The sequence below is a fragment of the Sceloporus occidentalis genome, unplaced genomic scaffold, assembly GCF_023333645.1.
Source record: "Sceloporus occidentalis isolate IW3139 unplaced genomic scaffold, rSceOcc1.0.p SCAF_2, whole genome shotgun sequence".
In the NCBI taxonomy this organism is placed as follows: Eukaryota; Metazoa; Chordata; class Lepidosauria; order Squamata; family Phrynosomatidae; genus Sceloporus; species Sceloporus occidentalis.
The window spans coordinates 192,994,341-193,011,012 of record NW_028316982.1 but is presented as its reverse complement, the minus strand read 5'-3'; the positions used below and the strand labels follow the sequence as shown (position 1 = coordinate 193,011,012).

At 40.1% G+C, this 16,672-nt stretch overlaps 1 protein-coding gene across 1 annotated transcript in view; it reads left to right on the top strand.

Annotated features, from left to right (window-relative positions):
* The window catches only part of CFAP47 (cilia and flagella associated protein 47), a 343,409-nt gene extending 330,137 nt beyond the window's left edge, over positions 1-13,272 (top strand). The window contains exons 63-64 of the mRNA XM_089508424.1: positions 4,580-4,748; positions 12,545-13,272. Coding sequence (XP_089364550.1) covers positions 4,580-4,748; positions 12,545-12,754 — 379 coding nt within the window. The 3' untranslated portion in view covers positions 12,755-13,272. The remainder of the gene's footprint in view (positions 1-4,579; positions 4,749-12,544) is intronic.
* Positions 13,273-16,672: the final 3,400 nt, after the last annotated feature.

Sequence of the window (16,672 nt, the reverse complement as noted above, 5' to 3'; positions counted from 1 at the left end):
ATAGACAGGATAGTGGTGTCCAAAATATTTTTCAGTTCATTCCTGAAACCTTATACAGTGGTCCCTCCGGATTTGCAGCCTTGGCACTTGTGGTTTCGGTCATCTGCGGGGTTCTCTAAGAGCAAGAAAAAATTATTCTGAGATGTGTAGATCCTAATGCTGTTGACTTCGAAAGAAAGAGGCATAAACAGGATGATTCCAAAAACAATCGAGGGCAAAAAATGAACAGAGATAGGGGAGAATCAATAAATTGGACTGGAGATATACATTAGGACCATGAAAGTCCAATCCACCTTCAATAAAATGAAACTGCATCATACTGAAAGAAATCAAAAGAGGTAAGTAATCTCAAATAAATATTTGAGACACAGTCTTAAGTTTTTTAAAACATTTGCAGGGTCTAGGAAAAGGGATTTCAGGGGGAAAAGAAACTGAAAATCCAAAGACATATTGAGTAATAACATAATCATACAGAAAATGTCCTTTGGAATTAAAATTCCAAGATAAATAATAACATTTGTGCACTACCAGAGCTGCCAATAATTGTGTGATACATTGTCTGCCACTGGCATCTGATTTGGACCAATTAAGCAAATAATTGAATAAATCTCCAAAAGCATTACCACCTTCATTAATGCCAGAATAGAAGACTAAAGTTCAGCAGTAGAGTAAAAACTCATCTGCATGAAGAATATATTTACATTCTGAAGGTTCATGCACAATGCCATTTATATTACTATTTTTCTCATAAGACAGGCCCAAGGTTTTAACTGTCATATAAAACAGCCCAGAACAAAATACTCTAAAAATTCTCAGGGTAAATTAAATTTAGTCAATGTGGGAAAGTTTCAGTTGTCCAAGGGACAACAGCATCTAATGAAAGAACAGCACATTGATCATCTCTCTCATCATTCAAATCAATCAAGTCAACAATCAATCAGGGATAATGAGAACCTTGCCTGTATGATTTAGCTGGACCAAGTTTACAGTGACCTGTTAGCAACAATAGCTGTTAGTATCTTAAAGGTAAAGGTGGTCCAACTGACATGAATGCCTAGTCGTAACAGACTGTAGGGGGCGGTGCTCATTTCTGTTTCTAAGCTGAAGAGCCAGCATTGTCTGAGGACTGCTTTGGTGGTTATGTGGCCAGCACGACTGCACTGAATGCTGTTACCTTCCCACTGAATCTATCCTACTTGCATTTGCATGCTTTTGAACTGCTAGGTTGGCAGAAGCTGGAACTAGTGACAGGAGCTCACCTCATCATGCAAAACCCGGCCTCGAACTGCCAATTTCCTGATCTGATCATCAGTACTGGTGCCTTAACCACTAAGCCACTGCACAGTTGAAATATTTGCCTGCTAACTGGTGATCTAAAGATTGGTGTTTACGTGTCTGTAGGTCAGTAGCAAGAGCAACATGGCAGCAAGGACTACTCTGCTTAGGCTCTACCTAGTTCCTCAGGGTATGACATTATAAGAGACTAGGCCTTTGACTTGAAGCCTAGCACTTCTCCATCTCTCTAGGCACTCTTATCAGACAAGCTTCGAAAAGGAGAATGATACCTTGTCACAGTGCTGGAGCTACTGTTAAGAGTCCAGTGTTCATTTGGGCACCAGTGGTTCCTCATTCTCTGTGTCCATGCCCAAGTTACACATGGATTCCTGGGCTATGTCAGTATATATGTATGAACTACTATAATAATATATTTGCCCTCTTTTACTTTCAGTGCTGTCAAAAAGCAGCATCTAACTTATGAAATCTGATTTCTAGTTGTTAACTTCCCTCGACTTCAACCTCTGGCGACCTGGTGAGGCATTTCCAAGACACCCTATCATCAACAATTCAGCTCAGTTCCTGCAGACGTAGGGCCATGTCCTCTTTGATTGAGTCTATCCTTCTGGAGTGTGGTCTTCATCTCTTTCTATTGCCCTCTGTCTTTTCAAGCATTATTGTCTTTTCTAGTGAGTCATGTCTTCTCATGATGTGGCTAAAGCATGATAGCCTCAATTTGCTCATTTTGGCTTCTAGAGAAAGTACAGATCCAATTTGCTTTTGTACTCATTTGTCTGTTTTTTTAGCCATCCACAGTATCCACAGAACTCTTCTGCAACACCACATCTCAAATGAGTTGATTTTCTTTCTGTCAGCTTTCTTCACTATCCAGATCTTGCACCCATATATAATGATGGAAAATATGAACAACCCCCACTATAGTGTTCAGTTGTATATTTTTGCACTTCTGGATCTTGTTTAGTTCTTTCATAGCTGCCCTTCCTAATCCTAGACTTCTGATTTCTTGATTGCAGTTTCTGTTCTGATCAATGATTGATCCAACATATGGGAAGTCTTTGGAAATGTCAATATCCTCATCCTCCATGTTGAATTGATGGACATGCTCTGTGGTTATTATTTTAGTTTTCTTAATGTTCAGCCTTAAAACTGCCTTTGCACTTTGTTCTTTGACTTTGATTTTTTTTGGCACACCCAGCTCTTTAAGTGCAATCCATAGCCTTTTGTGATCTATGTAGTCAAAGGCTTTGCTATAGTCTATAAAACAGAAGTCTTTTCTGTAGAATCTTGAGCATGAACTTGCTTGCTTGTGAAATCAATACAACAGTCCTATAACTGATGTAATCTTTTGCGTCCCCTGTTTTGGGTTTAGGGGCATATATTGGTAATCTCCAATCTGTGGGCCACTGTTTTCTTTTCCATATATGCTGGCACATTTTAGTTAGAACTCATGTAGATTCTCCCTCTGTAAATTGCTGTAACTCTCCTGGTAGCTCTCTCATCTGTTCTGGTGATTTATTCATCTTAATCGCTCTTAGTGCAGCTTTTGCTTCAATTTCCAAAATTTGAGTTTCATCTTCATATGATTCTACTTCTCATTTATCATTTTTCCTTTCATCTTTTTTGTATAGCTCTTATGTGTATTGTTTCCATTATCTTTTTTGTTTTGTCTTGGCCACTAGTATGTTCCTCGGTTAGTCATTGAGCTTTCCTACGCATGGTTTGAATTTTCCTTTTATTTCACTGATTTTGTGAGAGAAGTCTCTTGTTCTTTTTAGTTGTTGTTCATATTATTTTAAATTACCAGTGTAGTAAATTACACACATTATGAGCAAATAAATTAATTAAACTACAGCGCGCCCGCGTCATATGCGAGCGCACTTTACACAGACTTGAGCTTACGCGCTCAAGCTGCGGGCGCATGCAGGGCGTCCCATTCAATTGAATGGGTGCGCGCGCCCGTTGCGCCCCGCATGCCGCCGCACTGCTGCGCCGCCGTGCACGAGTCCCATTGTTTCTAATGGGGCTTGAGCATAGGCAGAATTTGCCTTACGCGGAGGGATCCGGAACGGATCCCCGCGTAAGGCGAGGGCTGACTGTAGTTCTTAACTTATTTGTATTATTGTTCTATGATGTCATTCAGTTGGTTATGGAATAAATATTACAGAATTTCTCATCAGTACATAGAAATAATTAACGTATTTTATTGGAGTCTATTGTGTAAAGATTCCATAATTTGGATTAGAACAGAGACTTGTTTTTTGAAAAAAGCAGTTACAATACAGTTACTGTAATTATGTGTTGTTGTTGTGGGCCTTCACGTCATTATTGAATCATTTCCTGTATTGCTATGTATTTTATATGTATTATCCTACTAGAGAGGCCCTTTCCCCACCACCTTTGCCTTCTCTTTTTGTGTCGTGTCTTTTTAGATTGTAAGCCTGAGGGCAGGGAACCATCCAATTAAAAAGATTGTATGTACAGCGCTGTGTAAATTTACAGCGCTTTATAAATAAAGGTTAATAATATTAATAATTTTCAACTTATGGCAACCCTAAGGTGATTTATCAACAGAGTTTTCTGGAGGTGAGAATGTGATTCATACCTGGGCATGAATGTGTCTTAGGCGGGTTATAGACTGCCGCTTTGAGGCGGTCTGCCGCCGCCGTTTGCTCCGTGCGGGAGCCGCAGCAGCCACACCGCACTGCTCCCGCACGGACCGAAAAAGAAGCTCCAAAATGGAGCTTCTTCTTGCGGCGCCTCTGTGACGTTGCGAGGCGCCAGGGGCGCATTCGCGATGTCACAGACGCCGCGACACGTTCGGACGCACAGCGTCCGATACGTAAAGATGGCGCCGGCCGTGTGGAACGGCCGGCGCCATATTGTACGGACAGAGTCCGTATTAGAGCCAGGGGCGTCTAGAAGAGACGCCCCTTTTTTAAAATGGGACGTCCTGCGGACGTCCCAAGTGCTGGTCTGTAACCGGCCGTACTTTCACTAAGAACTTTATTTTGAAATGGATCTTGCTAGGCATGCATGTGAAGAGCTATTACAGGAGAGGATAGTAATCAGTGCAAGGTTCTCTTTGAGATATTGTGATCATTTCACATTGCTTCACTATTTTGCAAGTATTTCAGAAAGTCAGCACAACTAAGAATATATGAATTTATTAAACTAAACAATAAGAGCATTGTTTAATTGATGATCTTTAATAGCAGGATGTTATTATATAGGACAAAGAGTGAATGAAAGTAAATGCTGACTTTACTCTCATGTTCTTTACTAGGTATCCAGATCCTTATACAGCATACTTTCTGCCAGGTAGTGATCCAGATTTTGTTGTATGGCCTCAAGCTGGGGAACTGCTTCCACTTGACACAGCAGGCACCTGCATAACAGTTGGGTTCAAACCCAGTATGTACAGCAAGAAACATAAAGCAATATTAGTAATACAGGTGAGTCCTAACAATTGGATTCTTGATAGGCTGCTTTACTCTGGTATGTTTGTGGACTTACAGACATTCCTTCTTAAATAAATGCTATAAATGATCCCTTCTAAGACTTGTTTTTCTTGCTAGTGAAATTGATCTAGTTTGCTGTAACAAAGTGCCTGAATTTTTTTCCTGTTTCCATCAGTATTTCTTGCTATCTCTGTGGGCAATTTAAAAGAAATGTGTTCTGGTGCATCAGATAAGAAATGTAGAATTTCAAATTAGTATGGAGAACATTTCTGTTCATTCACTGTATTATTTGGAGTGGGATTGGGGATGTAGAAAGGAATGCCAAAGGTTTCTAGACCAATTTCATTCAGAGCTTCTTTTGTCTTTCTTGATTTTGACTTTCTCTGTTTTTCTTCTCAGATCACTTGAGCTCAGCATGTTGCTGGCTCAGTTTCTTTTAGTGATGGTAAATCCATTATTTTATAGGATGGTGATAATATTGCATTGTTTACTTGTGTAATCTACTTTTTCATTTGCTACTAAATAAAGTGTTTGAGGAACGTTTGGGGAGCATAGATAAACAGATATACTTACACTGAGAAGAATATGATAGAATTCACATTATTTCCTAGTGATAAGAATTAATTATTGCAGACAGTTGGGAACAAGCAAAATAAAAAAAAAAACCAGTTGTATATTTTAGCAACATTTGAAGTAGGAGAGGAGGAGAAAAAGAAGGATTCTTGAAGTTTTGGAAATTGCCAAGAGCTTGTCTTGACTCGATTTGTTTTACAAGTCTGAAAGCAGATCAGCCAGGTGCACATCTAGCAAGTGATTTTCTTCAGTTGCTACAATGATTTCAATGTGTGTCCTTTCAGGATAAATAACTTTTCCAATAGAGTGATTGGACATTTCTTAGTCCATTATGCAGCTCACTTTTATTGGTGGCCATATTTCTTTTAAACTAATTTGATACATTTCTCAATTAAATGCTTTCCTGTCAGTTTTCCCATCCACAATATATGAGCCCTTCATCCAGTGCTCAACACAGAAATAGTGTTTGAACATACTGTATATACTCATGTATAAGTTGACCTCATGTATCAGTTGAGGGCAGTTTTTGAGGCCAAAATCATGGATTTTGATATGCCCTGTGGATAAGTTGAGGGTCAAACACTGGGGAATGCTACAGAAGATCTAAAGGGGGAAACAAAACACTACTTCCCTCCCTCCTTCTCCCTCTCTGGACCTCTTCCATGAGTCACAGCATGGAAAATGGGGGGGGGGACCTTATGCACTCTCTCTCCCCCCCACTCCCTTTACCACAAGGATTTCCAAGGCTCATGGCTTGAAAATTGGGGTACAAACCTTTCTCTCTTCCCTTCACTCCCAGGATTCCCAAAGCTCATAGCTGGCGAAACGGGGTACAGACCCCCCTCTTCCCTTCACTGGGGTACAAGACTTGACATACACACACACGTTCTCTCTCTCCCCGCCTCACCAGCTGTTTGTTAGCTCTGCTATGAAGGGCGCTGTACAGATGGGCCCTACGGGGCGCCATCGTTACGTGCAAGGGGCGGCACTTCCAGACGCGACTCGCCCCTCTCACTTGATTGAGGGTGTCAAAATGGCGGTGCCCTGTACATATGGGTGCTGCTATTTTGACATGATGGACGCGTAGCGTCTGCATGTCCCGGTGCCTTTGTGACACCACAAGTGCGCCACTGGCACCTTGCGGCATCACAAAGGTGCCACAAGAAGAACCCGTTTTTTGTGGGGTTTTTTGCTCCGTGATGGAGGCCCGTGGTTTGTCTGCTGCGGCTCCCTCGTGGAGCAAACCAGGGCAATGGGAGACCGCCCTTTTTGGGCAGTCTGTATCCCGCCATTGAAAGCTGAGGGAAAAGGTACACAAGAGTGTGCGGGGACTCAAATAGGGAAGCAAACTCTCTCTCACTTGCTTTCCCTTGTCTCACCAGCTGTTTGTTTGCTCTGGCTGTGAGGTAAGGCTGAGGGTTAAGACACAGAGGCGCGTTACAGACCACCCGTTTGGGGCGGCCTGTATCCAGCCCTTTCCCCACCGGATCGGGTCCTCAGCTGCCACAGCGGCAGCCTCTGAGGCCCCAATCCGCCGCTTTTCAGGCCACGGGGAAGCAGCAAAAGGCCACTTCCCCGCGGCCTGGAAAGGAGTGTCCTTGGAGCTTCATGCCCCAAGGACACCCGACGGTGGTGGGGAGGAGTAGAAAGGGGCTGCTTGGCCCCTTTCTGCCTTGCATCGCTGGTGCAACTGTCTAAAGGCTGCGCCAGCGAGGCAAATCCTAGAAGGAGCTCCGTTTCGGAGCTCCTTCCAGGGTCGCAAAAAAGGCGTCCCAGCCACCCTCACGTGGCATGAGGACGTCACGTCCGCGCCGCCCTGTTTGGAGGTGGCGCGTTCGTGACGTCCTAATGGCGCGCCCATCTAGAATGGGCACCACCATTTTGTACGTACTGTGTACATACTAGGGTTGGGGGCGTCTGAAAGAGACGCCCCCTGGCAACCCTAGTACGTACACGGTACATACTTTAGGCACGTGTGTAATGCGCCAGAGAGAGAGAGAGAGATGGGAGAGGATATCACACAGGGACTCAAATGGGGAGCTGTTTAAAGATCCCTGGCTACAGAGGAAGACGAGCACTTCTTTTAGGAACATTATAAGCAGTAATAACTTATTGCCCCATGTATAAGTTGACCGATGATTTTGGAGTTCATTTTGGGGCATAAATTTCATGACTTATAGTTGAGTATATATGGCAAGAAGCTGCCTTACAAAGAATGAGCTGTCTAGTCTCACCTAGTCTGCTACTGTTTACTTTGAATGAGACCTGTTTCCTAAACTCTTAATGTTAGTTAAATGTAGTGGGTTTTTAAAAAAAATATTTTTATTAAGTCTTACATATTAAAAAAAACATTGTGTTACATCTGATACATTGTGTAATTACCAGTGTAAAGTGTTTAACTTCCTCTACCCTCCACCAAGCTTGAATTTTTAAAAAAATAATACATTGTCAGTTTCTACAAGCCATTCTACTTTCTTTTTCTCATTGTTCTTTATATGTATAATTATTTAAATACTTATTTAACAGATAAATAAGTATTTAAACAGGTTTTAACAGAAATGTCAGAGATTGACCTCTAGGTGGAAAGCCTGTGTTTTACAACTTGGCCATTGTTCTAATTGATTTTTGCTAATACCCAGCTGTTTCATCCTGAAAATTGTGAGTCAGAATACTTTTGACTTGGGAACATTATTTTAGATACTGCATTTAACTATAAGCATTCATCAGATAGGAGTATCTGCATTCAAGCTCACAGTGAAGTCCTAGACCAATGACATTTTTTTTAGGCCTATAGTAGAAGGCTTACATTTAAATATATGAGGAAAGACTACCTGAAAATTCATCTGCATACATTAATGTCTGTCCAGGATCAGTTGGTATATCTTATTAATTGTGGAGTAAAAAAAGGAAGGAAGTGATATGTGTATAGACTAGAGGTAGGAATTGGATGTTTCTCCAGATGTTGTTGGACTACTACACCAAGCATTCTTTAATGTTGCTTAGGCTCTAGCTTCTAGGGACTGTAGCTAGGAAGTAAAAAGCTATAATGGAACAATGTTCAGTGGTTCTCCTATTGCATAATGCTTTGAAAGAATTTAGAAGTAATCTATAACCTAAGCAGGGGGGGGGGTCAGGAAGTACCCCTCCTAAGCCACCTATGTGAGAGTGGAAAGCATTAATATTATACCTATATTTTGAGTGCACCATTTGAAATCCATTACATAGAGATTTGCAAACTCCAAACACAAGCAGAACATATGTATCTGACTATGTAGAAGATTCACTGATTCCCCTTGGGACATTCTTCCTAGAAAGCTATCAAATTCCAAAGTCAGTGTAAAACATTTGCCCTTTCTTTCTCAACTACTGTTAATTTTGTTCACTTTTTGGTTGTCCTCAATAATGTCATTAGTCACTCAGCAGAGCAAAGCCTAGAGGCTTTCTTATTTATTATTTCATTTCCTATTGTAAGTGCTTTATACTCTCCTTTGATCATAATCTCAGTGTATATTACAAAAAGAATAAAACAATTAAATAGAAATAGGAAAAAAATGCAAAGCAGAATTTGTATTTTAAAAGCCTGGGAAAATAAAAAGGCATTTCCCTTATTCCATCCCCCCCCCCCAAAAAAAAAAAAAAAAAAAAAGAAATATAGGGAGTTCTATCAGCCGTATTGCAGAGGGGAAAGCACTGCATTTAAAGAACTGAATTAACTTTTAAAACAGAAAAATCTTCATAAAAGTGATTCTTGCTGGGGTAAGGAGTAGTTGTAGCATTGCTGGCTACCCACCTTTTAACAGTGTGTATGTATGTGTATCAAAAGGGAACAATGTAGCAGTATTCCTTGATGCTTCCAACTGATGCTTTTGGTGTCTTCACCCTGCTTTGTTGCTGGAATTTTACAGAGGTCCAAATGTCATTATCAGTTTGTAATCCTACTAGATTTCCCCCCATTGCCTACTTTTTTCTTAGCTCCCTCTCCCCATATCCTGGTATTATGTTCTGGCCCCATTTTATGATGCTGATACTGGAAAAGGGAGCAGTATGTATTTTCAGGCAGTATGTGCAAGCAGATAGGCTATAGGATATCCAACATTCTTCAGCACGGTATAATCCAGTGGGGTAGGGCTCAGATACCTCAGTGAAGTGTTGTTTCATTTTTTAAATATATTTTTAGTTTTATATCTTGTCATTTGATAATAATAGCACACGTGTGTCTTACAATCAAAGCAGTAATATATAGCAAACCACATTGTAAAACATCAAATAACATTCTATATTTATTATTTTTAGAGTTGATTAATTGACCATTCTTTTGATTAATTATTCAACATTTCTATTTTAATATGTGTTTAATATGATGAATGATGGATGTCATAGCATAGTAGTATCTTCAGGATCAAATACTTTTCTTTCAGGTCTAAAATATTGTTGCAATTTAGCTATCTGAGACTCCATACAGACAGGCCAAAATAAAGTTGCTTCGAGTAACTTTGGAGGTATACTGTTTCAATGATGCATGCGTCCTAAGAGTTTGGAAGCCATACCAAAGCCACGATCCACTCCTAAGGACTGCAGCACAGCTTTGGCGCAGCTTCTGGACTCTTAGGATGCATGCATCATTGAAACAGTATACCTCCAAAGTGACCTGAAGTAGCTTTATTTTGGCCTGTCTGCATGAGGCTTGAGATAAGAGTTTCAGAAGAATATTATAATACTCTATTCTTTTTGCAGACTTCTGATTAAACGCAGCAGTTATAAAATTGTACATATTTTTGCATAGCCAAAGGCAGTGATATATAATACACTACATAATTATGCATTGTCAAATTTAAAGTCTAGCAAGTCAGTGCAGTTTATGTTTAGATGATGCCAACAATAACTGATTGCCAGCTATAGCTTAAATCCATGTCCCATGAATAAAAAGACTGAGGGCGATTTTAAAAAGACGTTTTATAAGCAAGAGTGATTTCTTAGTGGTTTTCTGTATCTGCTGCATTCCAAGTTGCTTCACCTACTGAGATCTTTTTTTTTTTTTTTACTTTATAATGTTCTGTAAATCCTGCTCATAGTTAACTATAAACTTGATGTTAAATTTCTTTTAAACCTAATAAAAGATATATGAATCAATACAAATAATTTAACCTTGTAGAGGGGCTAATAAGGTAATTAGTCCATTCTGTATAATATCCACCTCCCTTTTGCTAGCACTTTTTCTTTTTGCTAGCACTAAATTTGGGCATAATTCGCAATATCATTGCTCTATATTTTATTTTATTTTACATCAAATGAAGTTTGCCAGTGTATGTTATTACATTCAAGTCACACACATACACTCACTCTCTCTTTTGGTTTAACATACCTAACACATAAGGGCTTTTCATGTTCACTCACTAAATCACAGCTGTTAAAGGCTTTAATTATGCTTTTAACATATGTTATCTAGGCCTTTTTTATATATAAATATTTATTATATTTATATATTATATAGCATTGTGCTTAGACTGTGGTAAGTTCTAGATTTATTACTATCATTTATTTATTTAAAATAGCAACTGTGGATTGTCACAATGTGTGAACCCACAGAACTGGCTACTTTTCACTATGATGAGTTTAAACAAGTCAAGTTCTAAACTGGATTGTTTCAAGTACTAGGAGTTAAGTTTAACCATAGTTTAGAGTTTCAGCAACACATTAAACAGTAGCTAATCTAGAGCATATGCAGAGTCTTCCAGTTCCAGGATTGCACAGGAAGAGTAGAGAAGCAAATACAGTTACAGTTTTCTTGCAACTTTTTCTCATAAAGCTTAACCATGTTCCAGCAATACATCCAAAGTAATCTATAATAATAAACTGCTGCTGGCCAGCTACAATTGGCTAGAGCAATAAAGAAGATGTCTGCGTGTCACCTGAATAAATAGGCAAAAACTCCAGATCAGAACTGCTGTGTTTGGAGGGTGATGCTGCTCAAGCATCTTTTTACTATTGGAGAATAAGGCTATCAGGGACAGAAGAGAAGGCCTCTTCAGTATACAATTGGCCCTCCATTTTCATGGGGGATCCATTCTGCTCCCCCCTGCAAAGACAGTGGCTAATAATAATAATAATAATAATAGGATTTATTTATATGCCGCCCAATCACTGGGAATCCGGGCGGCTTACAACAGAGGGGATAATAGACAGTTCCCTGCCCTCAGGCTTACAAGCTCCATAGGCTTGCATGGAGTGCACACCTGTGCATGCAGGCCATTGCAAATAGCGGAAGTTGCCCCTCCATGTATATTCAAGGGTGCAGATCTCAGATCTACTCATTAGGAGGGGCAACTGTATATTCACTTCTATTAAAATGAGCTGGCAAGATATCTTTAGCATGTTCTTGTGAGTTTTTTGACTCCGAAACAAGGTGTGTGTCACTGTTGAATTTAATTAAAAGTCTTTAGGAAAGACACTACCATCACCATTGTTATCTCTTCAATTTGCACATTGTGATCCTGCTTCTAATTAAGAGTGGCTTTGGGTTTTTTAAACAAGTGGGAGGAGAGCTATTTATGTACCCTATGGGATAGAATAGCTTTGCACAGGAGCCTTGTCGTGTATATAAGAATCTATGAGGAACTATGCTATGCTAATGAGAAGAGTATGGCTGTTTTTCTGCCCGCAATAAAACTTGTTCCTATAACACATAACCATATGTCACATTGACTCCAGAAATAGAGGTTACTGTATGAAACCCTCTGAGCCTCTGAGGTCAAGTGAGTCATCTTGTGATACTGGTAGAAAAACATATTTCACCCAAAGGAAGACACTAAAGGTTGATGCTGTTTATTTTAAGCAACCCCCCCCCCAATTAATCCTTTGGGTACAAATAAAGCCAGCATCCCATTTGTTATTTTTGTTTATTTCCTGCTGTGAAATGATTCCCTCAAAACTGCATTTGAAATGGTTGCATATTAACAAGAGTTGAGATTACCTAGGGCGCTAGACAGTGTACATATTTCAAACATGCTGCTCTTCATAAAATGAAATGTTCTCCCTTGCTTATTATGCATGGTAATGTTTTCCCCCCCACCCTGGTACAATTCCAGTAATGCAGTATTTTGAGGAACCCCTCTGTGGAGAATAGTCAATGACCCAATTACACAGATTGTGGTAGATATGTTTCACAGTAATAGACCATGAACACATCTTCTGTTGAAACTTGTTGTTTGTGTTTTCAGACAGCAGCAATGCAATGGATGTATGAAATCAATGGCCTGCCTCCACAGACTGTGCCACCAATTTCATCAGCAAAGGTTGATTGTCACCTTCCATTTATGAGATCAGCAACAGTGCAGCAACGCAACTATGTACGTGAAAATATGAAGCTGTTATCCACTGGTGTGTCATCCACCATTAAAGGAGCTCCACTCATGCTTAGAGGAAAATAAAACTACAATACCTTTATTTTATACAAAAGTATATTTTGTGTTATCAGTAGATAGGCTACACTATAAAACAATAAATCCCAGAGCAATTAAGGCGGGGTACAGACCGCCCAAAAAGGGTGGTCTGCTGGCACCTTGTTTTGTCACGAGAGGAAGCCACAGTGGACAAACCGTGCGGCTTCATTGCGTGGCAAAAAGAACCCACAAAAGCCAATGGCGCACTTGCAACATCACAAGGGGGCACGACATGCGGACGCTAGGCGTCCGTTGCGTCAAAATGACGGCACCCGTGTGTACAGGGCACCGCTATTTTTATGCCCTCGTCACATGCTAGGGGTGAGGCACGTATGGGCAGTGCACCCTCGGCCAACCCCTAGCATGTGACGAGGGCGCCCTATAGGCCTGTCTGTCCCCCTGTTAGCAATTTACTGTAGAGTTTTTTTGTTTCTTATATTTGGGAGAAAATGGTGAATAATTTCACCGTATTTTCTATTTCTTCTTCATCAGAGGGCAACAACCAAGCAAGAACTAAGTGGTTGAAAAACTCTTGCTGTGCTTTAACATCAATATAACAGTGCATCTGTTTTTAGAGTAACAGTAAAGATTCAGCAAGATGGCTAAACACAGAATATTAGTGCAATGCAAATCACTATATTAGTGTTGCTGTAATCAAAACACACATGAAGGAAAAGGTTATCCAATATTTCAAAACATTTCAGTGCACTTCATTAATAAATGAACTCATTCCATAGATTACTACAGTTATTTTTTTTAAAACAACACTTTAATAACTTGCTTATTCTGTACTAAAATGAAAAATTTCTACAGGTTTTGTGTGTGAGACACTGAGAATTTTGTGAGCATCTAAAAATGCTCACCAGTATTCTACATTGGCCACTTAGCTATGTATGTGTAACAAAGTAACATCTCCTGCCCAGTGTCACATTAATACCCAGCAGCTAGGTTGGGCAAAGCAGGTCTGCTCACCTGGCAGTCGAGGCACAAGGAAGAGTATGTTTCCAACCACTTCCCACCAGCAAGTGAGACTGTGACAAACAGAAGCAGGATCCCTGTTGTAAATCCTTGTCATTGCTGTTGTCGTCGTCGTCGTCGTCATCATCATCATCATCATCATCATCATCATCATCATATTTATTTGTCATTTACTTTTCCTAATGGATCGAAGCGGGGAACAACAACAGACCAACAAATACATAACATCAGTCATAACCTCCTTCACCAGTGGGTCGGGTAGGAAACATCGTCCTTGCACCCTAATTCCCTGCTGAATAGACATCCTTTGCCTGATCCACCTGCTGTCTGTTAATATGGACTGGGTACTGTAAAGCACTCTTTCTGAATACAGACCAATTAAGATCCTTAACTCCAGATCATGAATCTGCAACTGCAATACTGAATTCCAGCCACTACTTTTTGTTTCCTGTATATATTCTACTTTTTGCAAACTATCCTAAAATTTTCAAATTTTACAAAGTTGTTTCAAGCATTGCAAACAGCAAGGGCACTTGGCACTGCATGCCCTGCAGGAGGCATTTATAATACTGATGATGTGGAACTGGTGGAGCCTGCTGATTTATTGTCTCTGCTGTGTCAGCTTCATTGGCAGGAGCACAGTAAAATTGTATCAGTAGCATAAGAACTGACAAATTCTGGCTGAGCTGTACTTGGCAGAGAAATTGAGAAAGATGCTGTGAGACACTTATATTCATTCAGTCATGAAGGCCATTGTGATCTGGGTCAGCTCCCAACATACATTAGCACATTCAACAAGTGGCAATTTCTTACTATAAGATGTGCAAGTACCATTAGAATGAATGGTCAGTATTTGGAGGTAGTGAAACATAGATCTATGTCCCTATGTAGCCATCATAATAACAGGGATCACTCTGGATCCCAAGAGGGGTTGTTTTACTGCTGCTAATAGAGTTAATTTTTATTGTCCTTGATCTAGAGTTCCCACATGGCCAAGAGAGGCCTACATTGCTCCAAACCACTGAACTGCAGCAGAGACAAAATGTATTTTAAAAAATATATGCCTGTGACTCCAACATTAACACTCCCCCCTCCTATACTACTTTTTAAATGTTTTTTTCTTGATGAAGAAGTCAATAGAGGTTCAAAAGTTTACATTATGTGTTTTGTGCATTTTGGCTGGCCAATAAAAGTATCATACTTTTGTGTAATAGGGAATCACCAACTCTGTGATCGGAAACCTTATATATGTTGACACTGTGGTTTGGCTAAGGGCCTAGGTCCACTCATTCACTTGATCTGATCCTTCTTGGAAGCATACAAACAATGGTGCTTAACCCTGCTAGTCCAAGCAAATTGTAGGATAAATGTAGGTTCAGAAGTATGTATGAGGTCATATGAAAGACCTCAAAACAGTGTGTCTGTTTATGCCCTCCTCACCTTCCATCATTTCAGTTTTAGTACTAAAGCAACAAATTGGCTGTGTTGGGAGTTTTGAAGGGATCTTATTGTTATGTTAGAGAATATTAATGCTGTACTTCAATCTATGGAGCCAGTGTGGTATAGTGATTTGAGTGTTGGAGTATGGCTCTGGACACCAGTGTTGAAATCCCGGTTTGGCCATGAAACCCACTGAGTGACTTTGGGCAAGTCACACTCTCTCAGTCTCAGAGAATGGCAATGTCAAACCCCATCTGAAGAAACTTACCCAGAAAACCTCATGATAGATTTGCCTTAGGTTTTCCATAACTCGGAAATTATTTTAAGGCATACAACAATAACAAACTTCAATCTCTGGAGAAATCTGACTAATATTCCAGATGAGAGAGAATATTTATTCTGTCCATACCATTAATACATTCTTTCACAGTGTTAATGAAAAAATAAGCTTGGGTTATGGCAAGACCTTTTCAGGTGGATGGTATCACAACATTATATTGCCAGGGAAGCTAGGACTTGTTAGAGATGTTGGCAAGGTAGTGTTTGTCACCCAGTTCTCCTGCATTGTCACCCAGACATTTTAGCATTTGCCTACAAAGTTGGTTCTGTTACTTCTTCAAAAACAGGTTCATTCCACAATGACTTCCTGAGAAAGGTTTAAGCTCTGTACACCTTACACCCTCTTTTAGTCTATAGCATGGCTACTGGCAAGAAATCTTGGGACTTGTAATCTAAGCACATCTAAAGGGGCACATTTATCTACCTTTTTTTTAGCATTTTCCGTTTCTTCTGGTTGTTTTTCCCTGCTCTTGGACTGAAAGGCCCCCTCCTGATTTGGACTTTCTTTTAGAGCAGAAGTGGAGAAAGTGCAGCCCCACAGGGCAGTTTTTTGTGGCCTTCAAAATCCCAACTTTTTTGTGGGGGGGGCTGCCCTAAAGGATCCCTGGGCTATAGGGATATTTTTACCACATTTTTGTCCCCTCTAGGCTATTTTAGGCCTAGGAAAGGGCTTTTTTCAACATAACTTTAAAATAGCTAAAAATTTGGGGGGGGGGGTGCTTGGCAAAAACTCTGAGGGGAGAGAATGCAGCCCCCAACCATGACCTTGAAAATTGCCCATCTCGATCTAGAATCTGCTTCTGTATTTTTACTCATCGTCTTTCTTCATAATAGTTGCATATCTTCTGAATATGGTTCAATTTTTGATTCTCCTAAAATTAATCTTTATGAGCATATATTTCACATAACTACCCATATCTGCTCTTGAGCTGTTCTTTAAGGGAATAAAAGATCGACGGAAAACATTTGGGATTCTCCAGTCTTGCTTAGGAGAAGGATAATGCCAGGCATAATTTTAGCACAGTGTAACAAATGCCACTATAAGTTACACTGGGTTCAACAGCTGTATAGCCAATTGCCCAACTGCAGTCACAGCCTGGAGAGTTTCCATTGTGCAATGGCTGATTGGGCCCTCTAACTGAGAGAGCG